The 26,859-nt window shown below is 46.3% G+C and overlaps 1 protein-coding gene across 1 annotated transcript in view; it reads left to right on the forward strand.

Annotated features, from left to right (window-relative positions):
* Positions 1-26,859, forward strand: part of MINDY2 (MINDY lysine 48 deubiquitinase 2) — a 562,341-nt gene that overhangs the window by 321,872 nt on the left and 213,610 nt on the right. Inside the window, exon 5 of the mRNA XM_086959375.1 lies at positions 24,946-25,048. Coding sequence (XP_086815501.1) covers positions 24,946-25,048 — 103 coding nt within the window. The remainder of the gene's footprint in view (positions 1-24,945; positions 25,049-26,859) is intronic.

The following is a 26,859-nucleotide window of genomic DNA, read 5'->3' on the forward strand; positions in this document are numbered from 1 at the left end:
CTCTGCCGCCCGAGCCGCGTTATTCCGTCCTGTGGGATGTGAATAGAGTTTTGAATTTGTTTCTGTCTTGGCAACCGAACAGATTTCTGTTTCGGAAGGAGCTTACAGCTAAGCTGGCAATGTTATTGTGCCTGGTGTCCTGCAGGCGGGTCTTGGACGTTCGAGCTCTTGACGTCTCGGCCAGAGTTTTTTCCCCAGACGGGGTGACCTTTACGGTGAGCAGACGGACTAAGACCCTTACACGGGTTATTTCGTACCCAGCTTTTCCGGATTCCCCTAAACTGAGTGTGGTACAGTGCCTCCGTGCTTATGAAGACATGACTGATGACACTCGCCATCTGGGCGAAAGACAACTTCTTATTGCTCTACGGAAACCGTACAAGGCTGTTTCTTCACCAACAATCGCCAGATGGGTGCGTTGGGTGATGCAGGAGGCGGGATTGATACCAAGCAATTTGGAGCGCATTCAGCAAGAGGAGCTATGGCCTCAAAAGCGTTTGCCCTTGGGGCTCAATTGGAGGATCTAATAAGAGCAGCCGATTGGTCCTCAGACTCAACGTTTAAGAGGTTCTATTTTAAGCCAGTGTTGGAAGTGGCTAGGCTGGTTGTCGACAAGCTTTGAACTGGCATAATCCGAAGCCTCCGGTCCTGCCATAGAATGAGAATTTGCCTAGCCTTGGTGCTGGTAAATTCCAATTCTATTAAGGACTCGGAGGCGAGGATTATCCCCCCCAATTACTTCTACAAAGAGGATCCTCCCCGTATGTGATGTAAGTAACTCGTTTATGAGCTTTCTGCTACTGTAACTGCTATTGCTCTGTATTGTTGTGCTTTACGTACCTTATGTTCTATTGCGAGACGGTCGGAGTCTGACTGTGTGGTTTTTTGGCAGGGAATGACGGTCCCAAACAGGATGCGTGAGGATGCCGGAACATGGGCTTCACGGGAAGGAAGAGGAAGAGGAAGAGGAAGTGGAAGCAGCAACAGGGCATGATGGGAGCTGCCAGTGTTACAGAGACTGACAAAGGACTTATGTTTGCGTTTCCGGTTTTCCCAAGTGTTCATGGGAAAAGTAGTTTTTTGTGTGTTTTCTTGCTGCTGTGAGTAATAAAGTGAAGTAAGAAAGGCCTAATCCTCGCCTCCGAGTCCTTAATAGAATTGGAACTTACCAGCACCACGGCTAGGCAAATTCTCATTAACCTCTCATCATCCTTGACTTCCCTATCCCCAGCGAAGTGAGTACTTCATTGGACAAAGCAGAGCAGAGAATCTGCAACAATATATCACCTGAATTCCCGGTCTTGGAAACCATCGGGGTCAATACCCAAGCCGTTAGACAGCCTCGCACAATCATTCCTGGTTATATCATAGAAGGGAGATAAACAACTTGAGGAACGTCACTAAATCATACAGCACATTGAGTCATGTAATTCGGCAATTGCACTTGTTGCAAAACACGCAGTGTTGGTATCTGAAACCTTAAAGCATCCCTGTTTCCTTCCCAGATCAGACAGCATAATCGAGGATATCAAACTACTGCCCACAAAACTTCCCCTTGCCCCCTCCATATTTCACACTCCTAACCCTGGGTTTAGCCTCACAAACTGTGGCAGTGACTCTAAAACACCTCGCCTCCTTCATTCTAGTGAAACCAAGGTGGCTTATCCTGCCATACCAGCACCTAGTGAGACTATGGCCGCGAGCCCCATAACAATCAGCTTTCAAGTTTGTTTGCAACACAAATGTATTAAGTAACGCAAAATTAAAAATTGGGAGCAATGCTTTCTAAGTTTGTGGCTCAATCGATTACTTGGGGCCCCATTTGGATTCAAGTCAGCAACCTTATTTCAATCTACAACAAAATCCTAATCCTTTAGACCGAAGCCATATTACCCAGTACCGCCCATGGAAACACCACACCAGTTAATAATGGAGACTATTTGGTTCCATTAGCTCCCCTTTTCCCCACAGCCTCTCTACATAGTAGCCCAAGTTCAGCCACAAGGCTCCTCATGGCAATAGCAACTATGGCCATTTAGGGCAAGTTAGAGAGCTCCATGCCAAGGCAACTATTTTCTCTCCTGGTAGGCTATATACAGAAATTGGCCACCATACCACTGCTGCCACAGAACATTTGTAGTCCACAAAATTAACTTAACCCTCACCTTATCTAAGGTTCCACATGACATTTTCAACAGAACAAATCTGTTATGTATATTTGTAAAGTGCACTATCGCCCGCAAGGGTATTCTGGCATTAAGTATTTGGGGGAGACAGCCCTGCCTATGGTACTGTTTTTTTAGAGTTTATTTTTAGTTGAATAGTTACTTAAACCATTGCAATAAATAGCAGCAATGAAACTAAAAAAAGTGTGGTCCTCTTACATTTTTTGAAAAAGTAAGATCTTTCTCATGTATTACAGTAAAACATTTATCATTTAAAATGTCCAATAAAATCTACTTAAAGGAGTTTTGTGTTGATTGTACTAAAGTAAAACGGAAATAACAGTGTTTTGGAAAGGTAAGTGCTGTGTGGAAAGGGAAGACCGAGAGACAGCGAGGATCTGGTTTAGAGACAACCATAAGTTGGATAAGAACCAAGAACCCTTTCCCAGTTATGATCCAGGACCCATGTGCAATAGGTGCCAGAGATTATAAAAGTGCTGTGTGCAGAAGAATCAAAGACTTCATTTCAATACCCATTAAGAGGAAGTGCGTGCGAAAAGTTGGAGATAAATGCAGACAGCCAGTTCTTAGCCTCTAGACAGTGCTGCTATGGCCAAAATGGTGGCTATCAAACCCATGCCCACGATTCCAACTCCAAGTAGGAAAGCTTGGAGTCTCTTCAGCTTGTGATGTACTGTGACAGTTTCCTGTGTACCAGTGCAAGACATTTTACTAGTTGACAGTTCAGCTGTGGATCATCATGAGCAAAGCAGGCCAGCACAGCCAGTCTTCATGAGCAAATCCCTCTTTGGTTGAATGGTGCTTTCCGAATTTTTTTTCTTTCCCAAGCAGTTTTACTTAAGTGCATAGCACATGCTGTATGTCCTCATGTCCTTTCCACACACACGGTTGGTCTTTGGTGGGTTGCTCTTTGGTGGGTTGCTCGCAACCAGTGGGGGAAGAATAGTTGTGCAGGGTAGTAGCAGCCCCAGGCAATATTTCTGAAATGCCTCCTTGGTGAAGGTTTTATTGTCATCCTTGCATGCGACCTGGCTGAGAAAACAGCCTTGTCTTCTACCAAAGAGATAAGTTTGATCGATTTCCTCACACTTTCGTTTTTTTTGGTTGGAGTCACCCATAGCTGGGTCATCTTGGTCCTGGCTATGGGATTCCTTCAGGTATGCTTTAGCAGTCGATGAGTCCCTCTGTTGGAGCTCCTGCCATAGGTAGTGATTAAGAGTGTAGGGAGCCTCTTTCCTGATTTTACAACAGAGATGGATGAAACCTCCTTGCCTCACAAGGGACTGATTCTGACCAAACTCCAGCCTGATTTGTGCTGAAGAGATGTGCTTGAGTAGGCTGTAGTTGATCCTGTAGGCCTCTGCTTGGGTGCTGTCTAGAATATTCGCGTCCCTGCCTCTTTGGAGCTCACTACTGTTTGTTCTTGTTGGCAGCAGCTTGGCAAGCATTACATTGACTCTTTAGGCCTCCCTTTCTTTGACTGACTAGCACTACATCGTCGGTGTACATGTCACTCAGCAGTGCGAGGCCCCATAGCCTCAGGCATGGGAGTTAAAAGTGTTCAGTGCCATGGTCAGGTCAGATAAAAATAGATTAAATAGGGTGGGTGCCAGAACGTACCCCTGCTTTAGCCCTTTATTTCTTGGAATTCGCCTCAAGAGGTGTGTTCCTTCTACCAGCTTCACCTGTACCCGTGAGTCTGTGTGAATGGGAATCAGCAAGACCAGGAGAGTCCGAGGTATGCCCCAGCGAGCAAGTTTGCTTCAGAGCCTTGTTCTGTCCACGTAATCAGACGCTGTTTTATAATCAAAGAACCACACATGCAGTGACTGCTCCAAGGGTGTCTCTGATCCATGAGCAGCGATATGGCCATGTTGTTGGTTGTCGTACCTGAGGTATTTTAAAACCCTATTTTATTTAGTGGTATGATTTCTTTACCTTTGCCCACTTAAACCGTTTCTCCAGTAAAGTCCCTGCAAGGTATTTTGCCTGATAGTCGATGAGGGCTATTAGGTGATAATTCTTTGGGATGGTCATGTCCCCACTTTTATATATTGGAGATATTAGTGAGCCTCTCCAGGAGGTTCAGACTGTGCTGTTGAAGCCGATTGCAAGGAAGAGGGGCTCTAGCGTGTCATTCCAGACGCCACGTTGTGCTTAAAGATCACATGGCTCATGCCATTGGGGCCCGTCTCTTTGAACTTTGCTAATTTGAGACCTAATTGGATTTATTCTATGTTGCATTGAGGAATGAGTGTTCATTTCAGACAGAGGGGAGGAGAGTTCAATTTAACTAATGTTCTCAAGGGGGATGTTTGACGGAGTTATTCCTGGGTTGGGCTGGCTTCTGAGCCTGTTCTTTCTGAGGAAAGTTGCTAATTGAAGTAGTCCTCCAGGAATGTTACCCTGGAGTCTTCAGCTATTTGAGAGCAGAGTCCCCCAAGAGAGGGGCGTATGAGTTTGTTGGTTGTTCCCCATAATCACATACTGTTGTTTTGCTTGATGTCTGTGTATAGCTTTGCTCAGACAGCAACCTCTTGTGATCTATTGATTGTTCACTTCAGCTTTTTTATTGTTGTTTTTTGCTGGTGTAGTACCGCTTGCAGATCAAGGTCTTTGGAGTTACGTTGGAGCAGCTGTAGGTTTATGTTGCCTGTGGTGAGTTCTTGGTGCATTTGGATTGCACCATATCACATTGGGTGCTTTGGCGTGATTTGGTTTGAGGTACTGCAAAGATTTCTCCCAGCTTGTTTGTAAAAGACTCATCTTCTTTTGTCAGTGTTCACTGTGCAACCATGTTAACAAAAGAGCGCCATTGCTGACTGTGATAGATGCTCCATGGTTGTCTGTGCAGAGTTTATCCTCTTGTAGTTAAGCGTGAAAACTGTGATGGGAGGTTCTGTTGTCCTTTTGAGTGTAGGCATAGTAGTTAATAGAGTTGTCTCTTACGGGCAATTGTAGCTGTCCCCTCTATCACCTAGGTGAAAAGACACAACCCGTTGGAACAAGGAGAGAGAGAGACCGAGGTGTAATCAGTTGTTGTGCTGGTAGTCAAAGAGTAGTAGATGGCTGCTAGTGTGTTATCTTCCTAGAACCTGCTGTTAAGTGCTCTTAGATTCAAATGCTCCAGGTTGACAAGTAGAGCTGTTCGGACCTCAGTGGGATGTCCCTGGTTGTTTCTTTCTTGCTCCTGGAGGTCCCAGATTGAGGTTTTGGTTATTGCAATATCATCTGAGGATGCGCCAAGCAAGTGTAAAATCAGGTCCCTGCTAAGGATGATCATAATTTCTCTCCCGTTTATCAGTTCCAAAAGCTGATTGACCAGTTGCTTGGTGGCGTTAGCTTTACATTTCAGGTGGATGTATAAGTTAATGATTGTTGTCTCAGTTATATGATTTTGATGCAAGGTATTGATTTTGATGGCATTTGCGAAGGGTAAGGTCGGGGATAGAGAGACTAGTTGAGACAACTGAGATGCGTCTGTGGCCTTATTTTGATCCCTTAACCTCATAGATGCGGCGCAAATATCCCTCCCCAGTGCTGCGCTGTCCATTGGAACTAGTGCTGAATGGACGTTCGTTGGTCGTGCGCAGCACTGGGGAGGTAGTGCTGCCGTCGGCCAAAGCCCCGACGCAGCACTTAAGGGGTTAACTGCAGGCGTAAAGTAGCACATGTATCCCTGAATACAGTGTTTTTCTGCCAGCCAGGTTTCCTGCATCAGTACTATGTGAAAAGTTCTGATGTAAAGATGGAAGTCCCGGTCTGGTGTCTAGCTAGTAAGTCCATTGATGTTCTGTATGCACAGCCGAAGGAAGTCCTTGCTAAGCGTAGTATATGCTGCTTTTTCTAGTGGTGGTCATTGCTTGCCGTGGGGACAGTTAATTATTCTAGGGGTTCCACCTAAGGTCACTGTCCAGGTGAAGCGGATCTACGGTATTATGGCGACCACTGTGTGTGTGTCTGAGGTGGAACTTGTCATCTCCGGTGAGTGCCCCAGAGCGCTTTAGAATATAGAACGAGTCTGGTTACTTGATCCTGCTTGCTCGCTGACCTGTTACTATGGTAGCAGGGGAGTATGGTATCCAGGTTCGCGTACAGGTGAGATGTCTATGCCCCAGTCTGCTTTCTTCAGTAATTTTCTGTGCTATTGGGATGGGCCTCCAGATTATTTATTAGTGTTGCCCGTCTGGGAAAGTTCAGAGCGGTCAAATTCCATTGCTAGGAGGTCCGTTGTGCATTGGCCACCTATGGAAGAATTGTGTGATAGCAGTTGCTGAATGTTTCCTCTGTTAAGGATATCATCCGTGCCTCTAGATTTATAGCTGGGTTTGACGATGAGTGTCTCTGCTGGTTGATCACATCCTGGATTTGGTAGATCGTGCCCCCCAGTTGAGAGGTACCTCACCTGTCTTGCTTTGGCCGTGGTTGGTCCAGTACTGCGGGTCTCCTCCCGCTTGTCCTTGCGGCAGTGATGTTGGCTGCAACCTGGGTCTGATGGATCGTTGAATCTGGATGCAGGGAAAGAGGTCTATGAACTTCAGGGGGGATTTGTGTTCTTTCCTCAATGCTCCACACACGTGTCCCCCCTACCCCCTCCCACCCACATGTTATGTCGGTAATGGTGTTGTTCAGGACTTGCTGAGCTATATGAGTATTATCCAGCAGGCTGTGCCTGGTGCTCCGTGTTAACGTCCCTCTGTGCTTTGTCCTAGTCGGGGCTGAGGTTAGAGTTTTGGCATGGGTTGGTGCAGGATTTAGGGAGAGAGGCCAATTGACAGAGCCACAGGTTTCCGTTGTGTTAGGCTTGGACGCCCCACCCCTGTCCTGTGCTTACCTCTCTAATTGCTTCCTCAGAGAGGCCATCTTTTACTTGCCCCAGTTGTGTGCTGGCTGAGGATGAGAAGCTGTTAAGTATAGTTTCTATGGTTGCATAGTGCTTCTTCACAGACCTTTCCCTGTGGTGGGCTTCTTCAGTTTGTTCAAAGTGCTTTGAAGGTTCCCCTGAAACCCCTGCTGCTGGCCTGGCTTGGTCTATTGCTGTGACTATTTTTTTGTACAGCGGTGGGCCCGAAAATTGGGTAGATAGCTGCAGAGGGGATTGTTCTGACCCTTTCTCCCAGGTGCCCGCCTTTGCCTTGAATTTGTTTTTCTTTCAGTTGTACTTTCCTGGTGCAGGCCTTCTTTGTAGAATGTGACTAGACACCTCTTAGGGACTGAGGATCTGATTGCTGCTTGTTAGCATGGTTGTGGGTTTTGACTTATTGAGCTTCTCACTGCTGTTTTTTTAATATCTTTTTTTATTGACATTTGTGATATCACAACACTTTCCCAGATCAGCATAATACTATGGATACAGTGTGCTTGATTCCCATAAAACTGATTACATATTTGTACAACATAGGATGTTACTCCTATTTGGGGTGTTTCAATAAAATAAACCCCGCAGAACTTCTGTGTCAGTAGTACTTTTTAGTCCACCTCGAATTTGGTCATGAAAACTAAACAAACAAGCCAACAAATAACTTCTGACTGCTGTTATCTTGTTGGTATCTTGCCTGCGGCCAGTTGGGAAAAATACTGTAAGGTATGTAGCTTTTCTTCAGGTGGAGTTTGTTTGCTTTTGACCTCCTTTTATTTATTTATTTATTTATTTATTAACTCTTTTATTAACAAGTGCTCAATCAACAGTACATTGATGTTATGAAATACAGCTTGACATCACTCATACGGCCGGGAGGTACATTGGTTACATCAGCAAACGAGTAGCAAAATCCGTCATAACTCAGTAAGTAGAAAATCCTCCCCCTAGAACAATGTGACTTTGAAATTATTGACCTTTGTGTACTGCACCCCCTATTTCACTTCTATATACCTCTGTACTCCTGCTAGCCCTCCCAATCCTCCTCCCACTTGCACAGGCATAGTCTACCTAGATAGATTGTATGTTCGGCTCGCCACCCCGAATCAAGTTCAGCATCCCATTCAGCCACCCTTGAGATAGACAGCCTTCCACCCCGTGCTACAGTGCGGTTGGTCACTGCTGAAGCAAGTGCTAACCAGATTCTTTTATATATTGGCCAGGTTTCCGCATCTGGGATAAGAAGTAGGTGCCATTTAGCTTCAAGAGGGATTTCCTGTCCCACCTTCTCAGCCATTATCCATACTACATGTGCCCAATATCTCTGTATCACTGGGCATTCCCACAGCAGGTGATACAAGGTCCTTCCTGTCCACATCCCCTTTGACATAATGTAGTGTTAGCCCTCCTTATGCGGTACAACAGTGGCCTAGAATAATAAGTCTGTGCAGAATCTTTAATTGGACGGGCCTAAAGCAAGATCTTATAGCCACCTTCCTTGGACACTGTATGGCCTCTACCCAGTTCTTATCCTCCAGTGGGCCAAGATCTATTTCCCAATCTGCCCTCAATGGCACCTGAGGGTCTGTGTAATCACTCACCAGTTTTTGTAGATGGCTGAAATTGCCCCGTCTATCAGGGGTCCATCAACAGGCGGTCCTCAAGCGGGGCTGCCTCAGAGATTGCTCCCCCTCTTGGAGGTGGCGCTGCAGTGCCTGTCCAATTTGTAAGTATTGGAGCTTCTCTGCATCCCCCAATTCGTAGTCTTGTTTGAGAGTTTCAAACGAGACGTATGCCTGCCCCCTCCGCACATCACCAAATCTCTCCAGACCGTTTAACTCCCATTTCGTGAAGCCCCGTAAGCCCCCCACCCCAATGAAGATCACTGTCCCAAAGTGGTGTCCTCTCTGTCAGTTTGCCCTGCTCTGTCTTTCTTCGATATAGAAGAGGAGGGTATCCTCTGTCGTCCATGGCCATTCTGTCCGCTCTGTAGGCTGTATTGGGCTGGATTGGGTCCCCAAATACCCAATCGTTCATAGATACCAACTGGGCGGCCCAATAGTATTCTTCTCTCTGTACACTTCTCTCTGCAGTTTATGCAAATCTATACAGAAAATGGCACGGCTCCACGACAGTAGTCTGAGTTCTGAGTTTATCTTTTGAAACAAATCTTCGGGATTCGGTAGAGCATATTTTGTAGAATGTATAGGATGCGTGTGAAAGTCCTCATTTTAAAATTGTCTGTCTGACCAATCAGCAAGAGCAGAAGCGTCTGCCAGTGTTGGGCATCTCTGTGGAACCGGTCCAGCTGCATGGCAAGGTTCTTAGTGTAAAAGGCCTGTGTCTCCCTAGTCATGTGCACGTCCAGATACATGAAACCAACTATTTCAACTAGGACCTTACACCTGATGTCAGCCTCAGTCCCCCCCCCCCCTAACTAATAGAAACAATAGGTACACCTCCCCACACCCCAGTTGATTCAGTATCCGTAGTAGTCCCCAAATGTGTGAAAGATCTGCAAAGTCCTATCTATTTCGTGCATTGGCTTCATGACATACAGTAGGACATTGTCTGCATAGAGTGAGATTCTATTGTCCCACTCCTTGTTCACTGGGATGCCCCATATGAGGGTTCTTGATGAATCCAGTCCGCTAGAGGCTCAAGAGCCGTGGCAAAGAGCATTGGGGACAAGCGACAGTCCTGCCTTTACCCTTCCAGATGGCAAACACCCGGATACAGAGTTGTTCACTCGTACCTGGGCCAGAGGTCCTAAGTAGAGGAGTTTGACCCAGCTGATAAATTTAGGCTCAAATCCGAGATGTGCCAGTACAGCAAATAGGAAGCGCCATTCCACACTGTTGAACGCCATTTTGCAAGGAAGGACATGGGTGCCACCCGTTCCGTGAATCAGGCCACAGTCACGTGCATAATCTCATACAATCATCTCAGGTTTAGTCATGTCCCTCTATGCGTCATAAATCTGGATTGATCCAGATGAATTACTGTTTGCCTTAGCCAATACTTTAGCTTCAAAGTTGAGCAGCAAAATGGGTCTATATGACCCACATTCCCTCAGCGGCTTGCTCTCTTAAAGGATTAGGACTATAACAGCTGTTGTTTGATCATCCTGTAGAGAACCTTCCTTTATAGCCCCTTGAAACATACTCTGGAGGTGTTTCCCTGTTTTGTCCATCATGCACTTAAACCACTCCACCGGTAGGCTGTTTGGTCTCATGGCCTTTCCCAAATGCAAGGTTTGCACTGCCGTGATCAGTTCCTCTACCGTCGGATCTCCATTGAACATTCCCCGGTTCGCCTCTGTCAACTGTGGAAGAGTTAGGTCTCTCAGATATTTTTCAGTCTTCACTGAACATCTCAATTCAGGGGGTATATAAAGCCGCATAATATGTCACAAACGCCTCAGCAGTCACCCTTCCCGTAGTGTGAAGCTTCTCTACTCCATCCAATATTTCATGGACTCAGCTACGTTCTCGGTTTTATCTTTCTAATCACACTAGTAATTTACTGACCTTGTCTCCTACGTCGTACAAGCGATGGTGGGTGGGCAGGGCCTGGGCCCGAGCACTATTTTCCATCCGTGCTCTGAACTCGACCTCAACTGATTTCTGAGTGGGGGAGATGATGTCTTCCCCACCCCCCCCATTGCCACACGGGCTTCCAAAAAAGCAATGTCATGCTCCAAGGTAGTGCCTTTCAGTTTCTTTTCTTTCTTAATTGACCCTATTTGGCCTTTGGTTTGGCCTTGGATCACCGTTCTGAATCCCTCCCACATCACCTGACAGATGTCACCCCTGTTTTGGGGCGACCATCTGGGAGAGATGGAGATCAGAGGCCTCTTGTGTACAGTAGAATCCGGACTCCATATTAACCTACTGGAACTCCAGCGATCACAAATGACTGAACTAGCAATGGTGACCTTTTTAACTTAAAAAACAAAAACATTGTAGTCCTAGTGGCCAATCTTTTTCATTCCGTATTTTATAGGTCTCAATACATAAAAAAAAAAAAATTCAAACATATTTATATTGCCATTTTATAGTTTAGCCATGACACGTTATGAGACAAGACATACAATCAAGTAACCTACTTCATGTGTTTTAGTCATTGATGTCATCAGTGATGTGTGAAACTGGTTAGTAGGTCTTGTGTCAACGGTGGTACTTGGAACAGTGTGAATGCCGTGAAGAACCGGGGCGTAAAAACTGGGGATAGGTGCATGGATTTACGAAGTATGGGTATTAGATGCGGGTCTGGGTGTTGTGTGTCTCGCCAAGCGGCACAGCGGCGTACCATTGCCGCGTGGGGAAGGGCACCGTTGGGCCAGTATCAAGGCCCGATCGCCTAGTATGATAAGATGCCGGGTGCAACTGCAATGTTACGAGCTGAGACTCTTAGGTCTGCAGTCGTGACTTGTGTTACTGGTTGAGGGACAGTTGGTCTAGGCGTGCCGGCGGCCGGCTCTTCGCTGTGCGTTGAGTGCTTCGCTTGCGCGTTGAGCAGTAGGGCCCACTCCATGAAGATGGGGTGTTTACGTATCCCTTTGACCTCTTTCTTGCGCAATGCCGCCTCCTCTGCGGCCACCCATTTATGTACAGCTCCCACCCACGCCGCTTGCAGGGGGTTTGGGGGGGGGGGGATCGCCAGTGCATGATTATACTCCTTTTGGCTAATAAAACTGCTAGAGAGATGAAACGCGTGTGCACTATAAGGTGTTTCTGCGTCCTAAATATGCCTAGCGCACTAGCCTCCCAATTGTTCAGGAGTGTGAGCCCTGTGAGGTCTCTCAGAGTGTCATGGATAGTTTGCCAGAGGGACCGAAGTGTAGGGCAGCTGCAGAACATGTGTTGAAAGTCTGCTTCGGGGAATGGCATCTGGGGCAAAGGAACTGTGGGTCAGGGTAGAATTTTTGCAAGCGCGTCGGTGTCAGATACGCCCTGTGGAGTATATAAAATTGTATGTTTTTAAAGCGGGCATTTCTAGACACCTTTTTCGGGAATTCAAGGGCTCTGGCCCATTCCTTCTCATGCAATGGACGTCCATTTTCATCCTCCCAGGTGGTGCGTAAAGTCGTTAGGGGTGTGTTTGCGAGTTCTCGGAGTGCTTTATAAAGCCATGTGACTCAATGTCGCTCTACTCCCATGTGTAAAACGGTATGTATGACCGGGTGTGTGTTCGGTTCCCCGGCTAAGAGGTTGTGATGTGGGCGGAAGCACTCGAGAAGTTGGCGATACTGTAGGAACTGGCCCGGGGGGAGATCGTACTCGTCCATGAGGGGTTGGAATGATTTGATCTGCCCGTCTTCAAAGAGGGACTCCATATCGGTGATCGCACAGTCAGTTCGTGCCTAGGCCAGCCGACAAGTTCGAGCGTTGGGGAGTATGGGGACATCCTTGGCGACATGCGATTAACGCGTAGCATGCATTGGCGTGCCCCGGCATTTGTAGGGGATAGGTGCGCCGTGGTTTGGTACCGGGGAGGAGAAGGCTTGTGAGTTCTGGGGAAGAAATACTACCTTTTGTGGTGTGTGTCTCGTTTGTGTGTCAGCATGCCGTCCAGTAAGATAGCCATTGACGTTATGCCACTAGAAAATAGGATTCGAATGATGGGGCTCCTAGTCCTCCCTGGGTTGTCGGTAACTGCAGTGTCTTCAGTGCTATTCTATGTCTGCCCGACCCCCAGATTAATGTGCCAGGAAGGGAGTTTAGGTTACAGAAGAAGGTTCTGGGTGGGATCACCGGTAGGTTCGTGAAGTGGTATAACAGCCGGGGGAGCATTATCATTTTAGCCAAAGCCACTCGGCCAATCGGGGCCAACGGGAGTCTGTTCCAGAATCAGACTGCTGATCTGATGCCAGCAAGCGCCCTACAGTGGTTGCCTTCAAAGATATCGGCCGGGGAATGCTAGAGGCGGATCCCGAGGTAACTGGGAGCTTCCACACTCCAGGACACCCTCTGAGTACCCAATGATATGTCGCAAGGGGGCAAATTCAGAAGGGGTATATCGTGGATTTGTCCCAGTTAACTTTAAGTCCAGAGGCTTCCGCCCATATAGGTGTCAGGTCGTCTGTAACGTCCTGTACATATATTAAAAGATCGTCGGCACACATGGAGATGCTATGTATGGTGTCCGCAATAGGGATGCCCGTGTATGCCCTCTTGTCTTAGTCGTGTGGCTAGTGGTTCGACCGCCAGGGTGAAAAGGAGGGGCGAGAGGGGGCAGCCTTGCCTCGTGCCCTTTTGTACCTCGAACTCCGTGGAAATGTGTCTCCCTATTCGGACACATGTGGTGAGTTTGGTATATAGGAGTCGTGTTTATGCCAAAAGGATGGGGACGATATTTGTACGGTGTAAGACGGAGAATAGATACTGCCAGGTGAAGGTATCGAAAGCCTTCTCAAGGTCTAGGATGAGACAGCCTGATCGAGGGTGCGTGTCTCTCACCTGATCCTGAACATGGAAGATGCGACGTATGTTCTGGGATGTGTTTCTACTGGGGACGAACCTGCATTGGTCCGGATGAATCAGGGGGCGTATAATTTGTATATATCTGTCTGCTAATATCTTCCCGAGGATTTTACAGTCGGTGGAGAGGAGTGTGATGGAATGATACGATGCCATAAGTTGTGGGTCACGATGTGGTTTCAAGAAGGCAACGATTATAGATTCCCTAAGGGATTTTGTTAGTTCCCCTTGTTCGAGCGCCGTCGCAAACATCTGTGTTAATCGCGGGACTAATTGGGGGGAAAAAGTCGTATAATACTCCAGTGGGAGTCCGTCCAATCCCGGTGCCTTGTTACGGGCCAGGGCATGCAGAGCCTGGGTGATATCAGTGGACACTATTGCTGTGTCTAGTGCCAATCTATCTGTCTTTGTGACTGTGGGTAGCGTTAGAGGATCTAGGAAATGGTCAATTATGGTCTGTGCAGTGGGGTCGGTTGGTATATACCCCCTCATAAAATTGTTGGAACGCCAAAAGGATCTCATCTTGGGAGGGCACCAGGGTGCCTCCAGGTTTAATGATTTCAGTGATAGGCTTCATGTCTGTGTCCTGCCGTGCCAACCATGCTAGCATTGTGCCTGTTTTATCTCTCTCTTTATGCATCCGGGTGGCATAAGTCCTGAAACTATACCGGCGGAGGCCAGCACAGGCCGCTTGGTAAGCTGTTTTGGCCTTGGCCGTAAGTGCGACCCGTTCCTCGGACAGATCGTCTTGTTTAGTGGTCGTGGCGAGGTGCTGTTCAGCTTTAGTGAGTGCCTGCTCTAACGTCTGTCTGACCCCTGTTATTTGCTTGATACACTTTCCTCGGGCCACTATTTTAAACGTGTCCCATTCTACTAATACCGATGAAGCCGTGTCTGCATTGTGGGAAAATAAGTCTTGGATGCTTTGCTCTTGGTCATGTTTAAAGATCTGATCTGTTAGGCAGTCTCCGGGTAGGCGGCAGGTGGGGACTGGGAGGTGCGGGGGTCTCCAGCTTAACCGCAGTATATGTGCATCATGGTCCGATACGATCCTGCCCATTTAGTCTGTGGATAAAATCTTAGGGATAATCGGCGAGGAGCAGAGGAATCTGTCTAGACGTACCCGTAGGTTATGCGGGATGTAGTGAAATGAATATAGCTGGGTATGTGGGTGATTGAGTCGTCCTGCATCTGTGAGTGCCCAGTGTGTGACCCAGGCCCGAAATTTCTCAGTTTGCTTGATTGTGGGAGAGTGCAAGGGTGGGGGGTGGGATCGGTCCAGGGTAAGGTCTTGTCCTGCTCTTTGTTGGGAGCGTAAATGCAACCTAAGAGAACTGCTTGGCCATCTAGGATCCCCTCAGGGCGTATCTGCCTTCTTTGTCCACCACCCGTCTAAGTTCCTGGAATGGAGTCCCCGGCCTAACCCAGATTGGGCGCCAAGTGCGTACGCCGAATAAGTTGTGGCACAGATTGTGCCACGCCATTTAGCTTGTAGTTTGCCTGCTTCAGTGCTAGTGAGGTGCGACTCCTGGAGGAATGCGATCCTCGCGCTATGACGTTTTATGTATGTTTTGTGTAGCACTTCCGCGGTGTGTGCAGGCCCCTGACATTGAGCGTGAGGATACTAATGTCCGAATGTTGTGCTGCCATTAGCATGTATCGGTGTTATGGCCTGCAAGGGGGGTATACATCTATAGAGGCCCCGGATCCAGCTACCCTCCTGCCTGGGGAGGCACCCACATGACCCACAATGTTGCTTTCTAATGTGTGTCACGTACCCTGACTTGTATCATGCTATGAGGAGAGTGGGACGGAACTGAACCAGGGTGTGAACTTGTGTAACTGGGGTCGGGAAACGGTTCCAATACCTAGGACCCATCGTTGGTAATGATACGTCCAAACTATATCCCTACGAGGAGGAAGGTGTGACAAGAAACTGCGGGGGTGGCAGTGTGTGTATGCGCGAGACTACACGCTGATCGGGCCTTTGGAGGATCAGTGGATGTCGCACTAGAGCCATCATAACATGGTGGTGTTGCATATGTAATGCAAGGGGAGTCCAGTTCGGGTCAGGTGCCCATGGTGATGTTCGTGAGATCTTCTTTCTTCGAAGAGGTGTCCATTTGTCCATCTAGGATAGCATCAGCCGTCTGTGGGGCGACCGGGGGGGGGGCGTGATAGAGTCCCCGCCGGACAATTTTCCGTCGCTGTCGTTTTCTCCCTCCGACGTGAATATGTGTGGGGGTCGATCTATGTCCTGCGTTAGGGGTGATGTCTGCAAGTCGATCACTGCCTGTAGTGCCTCCCGGCGTTCCCTCACAATTTGTTTCAAGTCTGGAGAATCCTGGGGGAAGGACCTGGTCACTCTAGTGGTGCCGCTGCGGGTTCGCTTCGGCCGCGCCTTCTGGATTGCGGCGGTTTGGGACTGGAGTTGTGTAGAGTCTCAGCTCTGGATTGTAGTGGGCAGTGCTGATCCGCCCAATCATATGCTTCTTCGGCGGTGGTAAAGAAGATGGCAGAGCCCTTGTGTAAACCTTGAGGCGTGCCGGGTAGAGAAAGGAATATTGAACATTGTTCGCTCGTAGCCGCCTTTTCACATCCAGGAAGGAGGACCTCTGTTGTTGTACTGCACGTGCGAAGTCTGGAAAAATCATTATTTGCTTGTTTTCTAAGTGCAAGGGGCTTGCCAGTCGGGCCGCCAGTAGCACTGCGTCCCTGTCGCGGAAGTGCAGGAATTTTGCAAGCATCAGTCTCGGGGCAGACCCCGGCGGTGGTTTTCGGGCTGGGACCCTGTGGACACGCTCAATGGAGAAAAACGCTGTCCGGTCTGTAGTCGGGGTAAATGATTTCACCCTCGTCTCCATGAAGTCCAAGGGGTTTGAGCCCTCAATTCTCTCTGGCAGACCCAGCACGCGGGTGTTACAGCGCCTCGATCGCCCTTCTAAATCGTCCACACGCTCCTCCATGACGGTTAGGCGGTGAAGAACAGCCTGTGTTTTGATGTGTCTTGACAACGGGTTGTAGGTCAGCTAACGTCTTCTCCCCGTCTTTCACTTTATCTGCGAGCTTACGATGGTCATCGCGGATTAGACTAATATCGGTCCCAGAGTGCCCAGTCGCTCTCCCATAGACAACCGGGAGAGTTCGATGGCTGCCAGCACTTGGTCCAGTTTGACTGATACTGTTGGGTCAGCCTATGACGGCTTAGTGTGTGACCAAGCCCGCGTGTGTGGCATGTTCTCTGGGGCAGTTCCGGCACTGAAGTTTGCTGCGTCGTCTTCGGTTTCCCCATGGCGACAATCACGGAATCACCTCGAAGTGCCAGGTTCTGCGAGGAATGCGTCGCTGAGTGGGCCTCCTCTCCGGGCAAGTGAAAGGTAGGGCTAGTCAGTTCTCACCAGTCTGTCTTGTAGGCACTCAGTCAGGAGCACAGGGCGTCAGCGCACTGCCCGAGGTATGTCCGCCGTCGCAAGGTCTCAATACATAACATATATAATAAAAACATTCAACCCCAGCATTTTATTCACTCCTCTCTTTCTTTACTCTATATCTTGTAACATTTAGACAATTCAGTCAAAACAAAGGTGGAATTATTCCACTCCGGACGCTAACAGTAACAGATACCAGGCTGCCCTAATGTGGTTGCGCCTAGTCTTAGCCAAAAGAGACATTGCCAAGGCCTGGAAGAATGAAAAGCGTGTGGCCCTAGAGGGGTGGAAGTTGGTATGGACAGACTCATGAGCCTAGAAATTCCAATCTACGCCGCTAGAGACGGTCCACAGAAACATTATAAAATATGGTCTGACTGCACCCACTGCAGGGGGGATTTTATGGCATGACACGGAGGCCATATTATGCAAATTTCCTTTATTGCCACAACTCAGCAGCAACAATTGAATAGAACTTTAGTGAACATTCTGAAGTGATGAAGAGGCCCTCTGTGACCAGGTATCTTCCTTCTTTGTTGCTGCTGCTCAGAAAGATAAGTACTACCTCTTCAAGCTTAGCACTTTACCTGTGTTTCTATGTCTCTTTTAGACCCTTTCTATATATGACTGATATATATCAAGCTTATATCGTTTATAATATGACTCTTGAGCTTTGGGTATTGACGTATTGATGTTTATAACCCTCTTTCTTCTATCAGTAACAATATTGGCTTTTCTCTATTTTTGTTTCATTTCTACTTGATGAAACTCACACTTAATACTCTTAATTTCCCTTGGGAACCCTACTATAGTCTTGGTACTACACACACACACACACACACACACACACACACACACACACTCACTCACTCACTCACTCACTCACTCACTCACTCACTCACTCACTCACTCACTCACTCACTCACTCACTCACTCACTCACTCACTCACTCTCTCACTCTCTCACTCTCTCACTCTCTCGTCCCACCTCCCATCCGGTTTTATTTCAAACCGGAACATATTCAAAAATATACCCTGCACAAGCTCACTTACTAAGTGCGGTGCACCGCGCCCCGATCCCATTCAAATCCTGCATTCTCAACGATTGTTTAAAAACTTTTAAGCGGTCCGCTCACAGCTTTCCGGGCACACAACCAGACTGTAATCCAATAACTGTTTCTTTACCCGACAATGCCACCACCTCGATGAATCTTCCCTCGGCCATCAGGGAAATGCCGTTAGAGGAAAAGCCCTTAGCGCCCAATCGCGCACGTTTTCTTATGTGCGTGTCGGCTATTTCCTTCACTCTGCAATTTAATGCTTCGCATATGCAGCTCCACAATTGTCAATGTCATCGCGTTTGTCAGTTTCTTCACGTTTAGCGCGCCACTACTAGGATTAACTACCGGCTTCACGGATTTTACTCAGGTACCTTCACTTGATTAACTCGAAGACCCCTCTTTCATAATAAGCCTTCCCATCATTCATTACCTGTATTAACTATATAAAAAATTTTTTTTTTTAAAGTGGGCACATTTATGTCTACTACAACCCCATCTCATCTAAATATTGACCAGAAATTGGAAGAACTTGTCAATAAGGCTTTAGAAAAAGCCTTGGGGTCTATTGACGACGCAATAAATAAAAAGTTGGACTCTATCTCCAACCTACCCATAACAAGTAAGGTTAATGGCGCATCAAAAGCTAAAAAGAGAGTTATTGGAGGGAATCAAACCAAGAAGGGTTCAAAGAAACCCAAAACCTCCATTTCTACATGCCTAAAGGGCGCTGAAAAGATTGGTGCCTCGGGCACCCCAGGTGGGCAAGATGAAGGCCCGGGGCTTCCAATCCACATTGACAGCGATGAAAGCTGTGAGGAAGAGATTGAACTGGCATGCTCCTCTGGTTTTAATACTGATGTGGACGACGATCAAATGAGGGGAACTGGAAGCTTAGAAGGGGCTTTTAAGGCCTTGGGATCCAATACTATACTAGTGGACCCATTCGGGGACGAGATGTTCGACCCCTTGCTAATAAAACACCCCCTGTCCCGGAATGAACTCCTTCACAACACATTGTAGACTATCTCTCCTTCTGGCTGAGAAAGGAAATACCCCCAGAAGTCAGATCTAGGCTTAGGTCTGAATGCCCACGCCCCTCCTTACCCAACAAAATTGCCATGACCCCGGAACTAGATCCCAAAGTCGTGGCTTTTATAGCCAAAAATAATAGGGACCCCAGAAAAAGGTTGGATAAAGGATTAAAATCCTGTCAAGACCGCCTTCTTGGCGTCATAGGTCCACTCACCACAATTTTTGAGATGACCGAATCAGCCTACGTGAGGAATAATCAAATTGATGTTAAGGAGTTAAGAGAGTGGGTACAAAGAGCCATATGCCTTGTTGGCAACGCTAATACTGCCCTTTCCACGGAGAGGAGAAAAGGAGTACTTCTAAAAATAGACCCCAAACTTATAGAATTAGCCAAAAGAGATGGAGGTGCTGACTCACAAGGCGAAGACTTTATCAAAGAAATGGCTAAATATGTGAGCGCATTTAGCTCAATCCAAAAGTCACAAAAGGAAATTTAAAAAGTGTTCCAAGATAAGAATTTTTACCAGGGCAGGGAGAATATGGGGTCGTTTTCCCGGCCGCGGCGCACAATACTCAAGACCCTTCATCGCCCGTGGTGGATGATTTTCCAACAACTATTGCTCACATCAGTTCTTCCCACAGAGACAAAGGAACCGCGGACAGCCCTTCAGAGGTGAACGAAGACAGCGCTCTTTTTCAACAGGTAGGAACTTTGAAAGACCCTTCAGGTATCTCTCCAAAGGTGGGAGGGAGACTACGCCAATTCGCTGGGAATTGGAACTTGGTAACTCAGGACAATTGGGTCTTGCATACAGTAAAGGGTTACAAAATAGACTTTACGGGTGTCCCCTCCCAGACACAACACCCTCACAACATCACATTCTCACACAAGGACAGAGATCTAGTCTGCCAAGAAGTGAAAGAATTATTAAAGAAAGGGGCAATAATCAAGGCAGAGACACCGGGATTCCTCAGTAGTGTCTTTCTCGTGGAAAAGAAAAACAAAGAACCGAGACCTGTAATAAACCTGAAAGACTTAAACCATTGGGTAGTCTACCAACACTTCAAAATGGAGGGTATACACCTCCTAAGAGATATTTTAAGGAAAGAGGACTGGCTCACAAGGTTAGACTTGAAGGACGCTTATTTGACAATACCGATCCGGGAACCCCATCAAAAACTCTACCAATTTTGCAATCTCCCCTTCCGACTATCGTCCGCCCCTAGGTGCTTCACCAAGGTATTACGTCCTGTCACCGCCTGGCTCAGGGAAAGAGGGGTAAGATTAATCATATACCTCGACGATATCCTTATAATGGCCCAGTCAAAACACACTGCATCTCTTCATACAAACCTGGCAATCCAGCTCCTAGAACACCTAGGCTTTATCATAAACACGAAAAAGTCTTATACAATACCGAGCCAACAAACGCAATTTCTAGGTTTCACAGTAGATACACTGAAAGCAGAATTGAAATTACCTTCCGAAAAGGTGAGGAAAGTGAGGAAGGATTTGAGAAAGGCTATAGCGAAGAAGACCTTCCCTCTAAGAATCCTAGGGGGAATAGTGGGCCTCTTATCCTCAACGATCCAAGCTATATTCCCGGGACCACTCCATTATCTAGCACTTCAAAGATTAAAAGCGCGTGCTCTAAGATCAAACCATTCATACTCCCAAATGATAGCTCTAGACCAAGAGTCGAAGACCGAACTCCTCTGGTGGCTAAAGAATGCGGAGGAATGAAATGGCAGAGCCATCTTCGGGGAGGAACCGGATCTAATAATAGAATCAGATGCGAGCTTGGAAGGATGGGGGGGCGAGATGTGGGACCTACTCAACAGGGGGACGTTGGACTGCTCAAGAGAAGAGGTTGCATATCACCTGCTTAGAATTGCTGTCAGGTTCATTTGCAATTCGCTCTTTTACACCGAAAACAGCGAAATGTTGTGTGACATTATGGATGGAAAACGTGTCAGCAGTCCGCTATGTCAACAAACTGTGCGGATCACACTCCAAGGGCCTGATGGATCTGGCGAAGAATTTTCGGAATATTGTTTGAACAAAGGTATTTCGGTTATAGCAGAACACATTCCAGGGTTCAAGCAATAGTGTGGTAGACTGGTTCTCCAGGAATTTCAGGGACTCCAGCAATTGGAGACTAGACAGACAAACCTTTTTAACTATCCAATCGATATGGGGTCCTTGCAGGACAGACCTTTTTGCAGACCGCCTGAACACCCAACTGAAGGAATTCTTCAGTTGGAGGCCGGATCCTCAAGCTCGGGGAGTAGATGCCTTCCTCCAGAACTGGAGAGGCTTGAAACCTTATGCCTTCCCGCCTTTTGCGTAGCTTTCCCGGCTTCTTCTTCACGCTCGACGCTACAACGAGAGCATAACTCTAATAACTCCCCTTTGGAGATCACAAGCCTGGTTTCCGATCGTTCTGGAAATGAGCATAGACTTTCCAATCCTAATACCCTCGTTCAGAGAGATACTCTTGGGTCCAGAAGGAGACAATCATCCCCTCGTAGATCAGGGTCTTCTGGTTCTGACGGCATGGAGGATTTCAGGAGACCGTGGCAAATCCCAGGGCTTTCGCCAAATGCTTTTAGACTCATCTCTGAGTCATGAGGTCGCATCTACAAGCAAGGTATATCGATTGGCGTGGAACAAATTGGTTCGCTGGTGTTTTCAACGAGGTCATGATCCCGTTTCAGTTGATCTAGTTTATGCTATTAACTATCTATCTGAACTCTTTACTTCGGGACTCTTACAGAACCGTCAATGTCTATAGGTCTACAATTTCCGCAGGGCACTGCCTTATTGATGGTCTTTCTGTTGGACAAAGTTTATTAACTAAAAAGATTATGAGAAGCATGAGAGTTCTTAATCCTCCAATTGCTAAATATTCAGCCCTTTGGGATGTTACACTGGTACTTCGAACTTTATCCTCCTGGGGAGAGACCTCTTCTGTCTCCTTAAAACGTATCTATTTTAAACTCACTGTTTTATTATGCCTGGTATCTTTTAGAAGATCCTCTGACGTTAAAGCTTTAGATATTTCTAACAGATCCTATCAACCAGAGGGTGTATGTTTCTATCTTAAGAGAAGAACCAAAACTATGTCCTCTTCTATTTTTTACCCCTTCTTTCCACAGAATGAAAGACTCTGCGTGGTTAAATGTCTGAAAGAGTATGAGAGGAGGACTGTTAATCTGAGGTTGAACGAGACTCAATTATTAATTTCATATAGATTACCCCATAAGGGAGTTTCTTCTCCAACCCTAGCAAGGTGGGTGTAGGGAGTTATGTCTGAGAGCGGTGTGGACACCTCTATCTTTGGCGCACATTTCCTCAGGGGCGCATCAGCATCCAAATCCTACTTCCTTGGTGGGGGATTACAAGAAATTCTTAAGGCGGCAGACTGGTCTAATGATACTATGTTTAAGACTTGTTATTTTAGGCCAATCTCGAATGTGATTGATAATGTTCTTAATGCCCTTTGAACTTGCATAATATTGCCTCCGTGCCGTGCCATAAAATTTAGATTTTTCACAGCTAATATTATCCCACCACTATTGGTCTATTTTTTGGAACCCACCCTATTACAGATACAAATATTACGAAAAAGTTTTCTTCTTTTTCTTTCAGAATAAGAATTTTCTTCCCTCTGGGCTGGAATTTGGAAACCTTCTTCGTTTGGTGTCCCGTTTTACTTCGAGTTGAATTTCTTTCTTCGCAGCCTGTCAAAGAAGGAAGATACCTGGTCACAGAGGGACTCTTCATCACTTCAGAATGTTCACTAAAGTTCTATTCAATTGTTGCTGCTGAGTTGTGGCAATAAAGGAGATTTGCATAATATTAGCCTCCGTGTCCTTAATAAAATCCAGATTTTCTGCCCAGCAGGCTGTGAAAAATCTAACTTTTTCTGGAAAGACTAAACACTGCTAAGGGCCAAATTTCCTCATCTTGGGCTGAGACCAACTCAAAGACAGGAAAAGCGGGTGTAGGAGTCAGTAGTGGCACTTAGAGGTCATACTGTTCTTTTATCGAACGGTCAACAGTTGGGTGGTTTGAGTCTCCTATAAAGGTGGCACACTTGCGGTAGTGGTTCTGATGTCGATGTATATGTATATCTTAGTTGAACTCAGTAAAGTGTGGTATAACCATATAAAGTGGAATTGTAGTTGTAGCTTAGATATGATTACCTGTAGTTCTGCTAAATATTGATCAGGATTGTGCCTTATTGTCTATCTATTGTTGTCAATAGTCTCCTATCCACCTTTTGCAGTATTCAATGATGTCAGCTTTACACCTCTGTTTGTCAGTAAACCTTTCAGCTAAAAGAAAGACCAGATGTGCTTTGTTGTCCCCCTGCTTCACTGGCAAGTGCCTTACACCTTTCGCACTGATCTGGCATCACTAAAGTTACTGTGCAGGTAATTGCACTATATTGGGTTGTACCCAATAAGATAGTTTCAGTAATCTATGTGGCTTCTCTTTAAGTTTTGCTAACCATGAAACCAGGGAAAGCTGATTAGTCTGTGTGCATCCTGTCAAATTGTTATAGGGAGACACAGGAGTATAAATATATCAGTGTGTCTTCCGTCCTTGCCGTTTCATTTTTTGCATTTTTGCTTACGAACTTTCCATTGTTTTGTGAGTAGATGTTTCAGTTCTACAAAGCTATTTAGGTATAGAGACTAATAGTAATGCGTTTACAAATAAATACTTTACATACAATTTACAATAGCACATTAATCGTGTGGTACTCCACAAATCTTTAACTGCAATATCTATTTAAAACATGTATAGAACCACTCATGTTTTATTCCTAATAATGTAAACCTATATATACTTAAATATTTTTGCATTTCCTTGTTAAAGTTAACATTGCTGTTTAAACCAAATCAGAGTGAAAAAAAGCCGGTTGCCCACTTCACTTACATCTTAACTCAGCACCTGCAGTGTTAGGCAATGGGTGCAGGTTTATTACTTTCTTCTATACACAAAACGTCTTCGGAATATGAGTGGAAAAATTGGTCTTTACAACAAACCCATTTGTTGCATTTTATTTCTTTATTTGTTTGGCGTGGACTTTCCACACCAATACGCAAAGTAGCATAATGCATTGTAGAAAGCCAGCGCCTTTGTATATTTTTTCTCCTTAACAGATTTTTCTGTATGGATAAACTCCTTTTCCTACACTCCCATAAAGGTTTGGAGTGTTCAGTTACCTTTCTCACTAAGTAAAGGTTTTTACTCTGCCTTTGCCATTGTTGAATGGTCACAAGCTCACATATTTAGGTACTTTCACAATGCCTATTCCCATTCTGTGCGTAGGATTTGCTGTACTGTATTATGTGAACGTGGAGTAGACATGCGACTAAACATATTGAGTACAAATCCACCTTGTGTTGAGTTCCTTTTATTAATGATACCAGAGTGAAAATAGCTTTGTGACATAAATATACATTCGAGAAGTGTGGCTCAATGGTTAGAGCGGCAAACCCTGATGCAGAGGTCTGGCCCGGGACCAGGGTTCAATTCCCGCCTCGGCGGGTCTTGGGCTCAATTTCCTCGGACCTGATAATTCTCGACTCTGTGCCTATTCTAATCATGGGTCCCACTCTGCAACTCTGGGCAATAGCTTGCTTAATATCCACAACGGCCCCTGGCTGCACCTGGGGGGTGCCCAGGAGTGGGTGCCTCACAGGGAAAAAGACAGGAAGGGTTCCACAGCGGTATGCGTACAAGCGTCGGAGAGACCCCATGTGGGGTGATTCGGGCGCTATACAAGTACTACAACATTTACATTTACATCGAAAATTAGATCAGTTGCCAAATCAAATTTTAGTGTTTAAAACCTGTTAATACAATGTTGTGTGTGTTCCGCAGATTGCTGAAGTAGTGAATGCCGTTGGTAACTGCAGCTATAACCAGCTTGTGGAGAAGATAATCCTTTGCAAACCGTCAGAAGACAGTGAGCTGATTAGTCAAGGTTGGTGAGTGTTCTGTGAAGTTGAATGTTAAAGCCTGGTAATTAGACCAACCTCATCAAGATTTCTTATGTTTTTTATAGCATATGAATGCATTGAGTAAAACAAAGTCTGCTTCATATTGTACTTATTTCCTCTATTTGTTTTTTATTACCTCTATGGTATTGCACGTTGGAGTACCAACCAATTAACTGTAAGGGGTTCTCCAGCCACTGAAGAAGCTACAGTTAAAGTTGTGGTTCTGTAATAGGGGATCTCTGTTATAGTCATAATCTAGTGAATAGTCCCGCCCATGTGCGTGGACCCCGGAGCAATCAAAAATAATATCTTAAGTTGTCAAAAAATTGCAGAACTGCAAAGACACTTAAGAGAGAATTTAAAGACAGATAATGCAGCCTATATCCACAGGCTACACTGTCCAGTACTTCAACTAGAAATTCCACCAAAAACACCAAACAAACAGCACAGCCTGCCCAGTTTCCTCCACAGAGAAACTTGCCTCTACCAGCAAAAGCCTCTGGAATGATAGAGAGGAAGGTATGGACAGACAAGCCCCACAGGCTGCCATTATGTGGCTCAAACAGGATACTGTGCCTTTAAGAAAACCTTTCCAGAACACTCTCAGTATCCCAGAATGCACAGCAGGTACCTTTTACTTTCAGTTCTTTGTGAAGGCGTAACACGCCAGACCAGTAGCATTCCTTACATAAATATCTTTCTCCACCGGGGAGGCGGGCGGGCGCTTATGACTATAACAGAGCTACCCCTACTACAGAACTGGAGTTACAGGACAGAAACTACTCCTTCTGTAGTAGGGGATCTATGTGTATAGTCATAATCTAGTGAATAGAAATGCAAGCCCATCCCCACACCAAAGCGTCGGTGGAGAATCAAGACATAACACCACTACTGTGCAAACAGATTTCGCAGCGAAGCCTGCCCAACCTGAGCGTCTGTCCTGGCATCAGTGTCCAGACAGTAATGCTTAGCAAAGGTATGGACCGCCTTCCAAGTGGCCGCCTTGCAGATTTCTGCAATTGGAACATTACGAAGCAAAGCAGTCGTGGCAGCTTTGCCCCTGGTGCAATGAGCCTTGGGTTTACCTCCTACGGTCTTATTAGCTTTTTGGTAACACAATTGTATACAGGACACAATCCACCTAGAAATGGACTGTTTGGAGGTAGCAAGACCAGTCCTGACTGATCCATAATTGATAAACAATTGGTCTGACCTAAGAATAGCTTTGGTTTTATCCAGATAAAATTTCAACACCCTCCTAACATCCAGGGAATGTAAAGACCTTTCCGCTGGAGATGAAGGATTCTGAAAAAACGTAGGCAACGTTATGGTCTGGTTGACAAGAAAATCAGAAATAACCTTGGGAAGAAATTTAGGGTGAGTACGCTTAATAACCTTAGCAGCATGAAATACAGTATAAGGTTCTTGGCAACACAACGCCTGAATTTCACTCACCCTGCGGGCCGATGTAATGGCCACGAGGAACGCCGCCTTTCAGGACAGGTGCTGCAACGAAGCCTTATGAATAGGTTCAAAAGGCTCCTTCATCAATCTGGACAGCACCACATTCAATTCCCATGAAGGCGAAAGAAGCCGGACAGGAGGGAATACTTTCTTCAAGCCTTCCAAAAAATCTTTGATCACAGGGATCTGGAAGAAGGAAGTCTGTGAAGGGCATTTCCTTCAATGCAGCGAGATGAACCTTAATGGAATGAAAATTAAGGCCAGACTGCGCCAAATGTAGAAGATAAGGAAGGATGACATCTTCCTTACACGTCGTAGGGTCATAGTTCTT

Source organism: Lissotriton vulgaris, chromosome 2_2, assembly GCF_964263255.1.
Source record: "Lissotriton vulgaris chromosome 2_2, aLisVul1.2, whole genome shotgun sequence".
Taxonomy (NCBI): domain Eukaryota; kingdom Metazoa; phylum Chordata; class Amphibia; order Caudata; family Salamandridae; genus Lissotriton; species Lissotriton vulgaris.